The 1,323-nt window shown below is 46.5% G+C and overlaps 1 protein-coding gene across 1 annotated transcript; it reads left to right on the forward strand.

The window, feature by feature from the left end:
- Window positions 1-595: 595 nt before the first annotated feature.
- EMH_0079750 (uncharacterized protein) lies at window positions 596-1,051 on the forward strand (the record flags this gene model as incomplete). The annotated part of the gene is made up of 1 exon (XM_013500165.1): window positions 596-1,051. One exon carries the CDS (start codon window positions 596-598, stop codon window positions 1,049-1,051), a length of 456 nt encoding a protein of 151 aa, XP_013355619.1.
- Window positions 1,052-1,323: the final 272 nt, after the last annotated feature.

A 1,323-nucleotide genomic window follows, 5' to 3' on the forward strand; every position in this document is an offset into this window, starting at 1 on the left:
GCTCCTGCTGCTGCTGCTGCTGCTGCTGCTGCTGCTGCTGCTGCTGCTGAGGAGGAGGAAGGTGGTGATGGTGTGGTAGTATATTTAGGTTTAATAAATAAAGAATATATAAAACCCCAAACAACAAGATATATACAACAGAAACGTATACAGTTTGTCCGTTCTTTATTAACATATATTCAACCACATAATAAGGAGCTGTCTTCTCTTTTTTATAGATTGCAGCAACAAATATATTATATAGATGCAGCAGCAGCAGAAATAAAAGAAGGGGCTGCATGCGGTCAATCTATAAATATTATTATAAGAAGAATTGATATAGAAATTTTCTGTTTTATTTCTTCACTAGAAACACCCCCCCCCTGTAGAGGTGACCCTCACCTCAGAGAAGCAATACACTATATACAAATACAAATCACTAAAACACAAACAGGATATATTATACCTTTAGATAATATAATTATTTCAGGTTTTACTTTATTAATTAAACAAGTGCATGCAGGGGGCCCCTCTTGTCCTCTTATTATAAATACATTTCTATCGAAACCGCAAAAGATATGGGGGGGCCCCCTTTATGCTGCTGCTTTTTATCTTTATGATTCTTATATGTTGCCTCCTCCTTCTCCTGCTGCTCCTGCTGCTGCTGCTCCTGCTGCTGCTGCTGCTGCTGGTGCTGCAGCAGCAGCAGGAGGGGGGGGTGCTGGTGGTGCATGCGGTGGGGGAGGGGCAGCAGCAGCAGGAGCAGGAGGCTTCGGCAATACAAGCAGGACAGCTGTTGGTGCCCCAGCAGCACTTTCATCCTCATCAGCAGCAGCAGCAGCAGCAGCAGCAGCTGCAGCAGCAGCAGCAGCAGGCGCAACAAGTGCATCAGCACCACCACAACAACAACCACCACCACCACCGCCTGCAGCAGCAGCAACCCCATCATCATCATCATCAGCAGCAGCAGCAGCAGCAGCAGCAGCAGCAGCAGGAGCAGCAGGAGCAGCAGGAGGTGTATACAGCAGCAGCATGTGTTTCAAAAACAGCAGCAGCTGTGTATTCCCTTTAGCAGCAGAAGCAGCAACAACAAGAGAAATAAACAGCAGCAACCTCGGAGACACAGTAGCAGCAATCGCCAAAACAGTAGAAACTGCTGTGCTGCTAGCAGAGCCATGGGCGAGGGGGTATACTCTATATGTTCATATATGCGTAAAAGGAATCACATGCTAGCAGCAGCAGCAGCAGCAGCTATTGCTAAAACGGTGGAGACAGCTGTGCTGCTAGCAGAGCCATAGGCGAGAGGGTATACTCTTTATGTTCATATTTGTGTTAAAGGAATCA

This window comes from Eimeria mitis, genomic scaffold (assembly GCF_000499745.2).
Source record: "Eimeria mitis Houghton genomic scaffold, Emh_scaff5092, whole genome shotgun sequence".
Classification (NCBI taxonomy): domain Eukaryota; phylum Apicomplexa; class Conoidasida; order Eucoccidiorida; family Eimeriidae; genus Eimeria; species Eimeria mitis.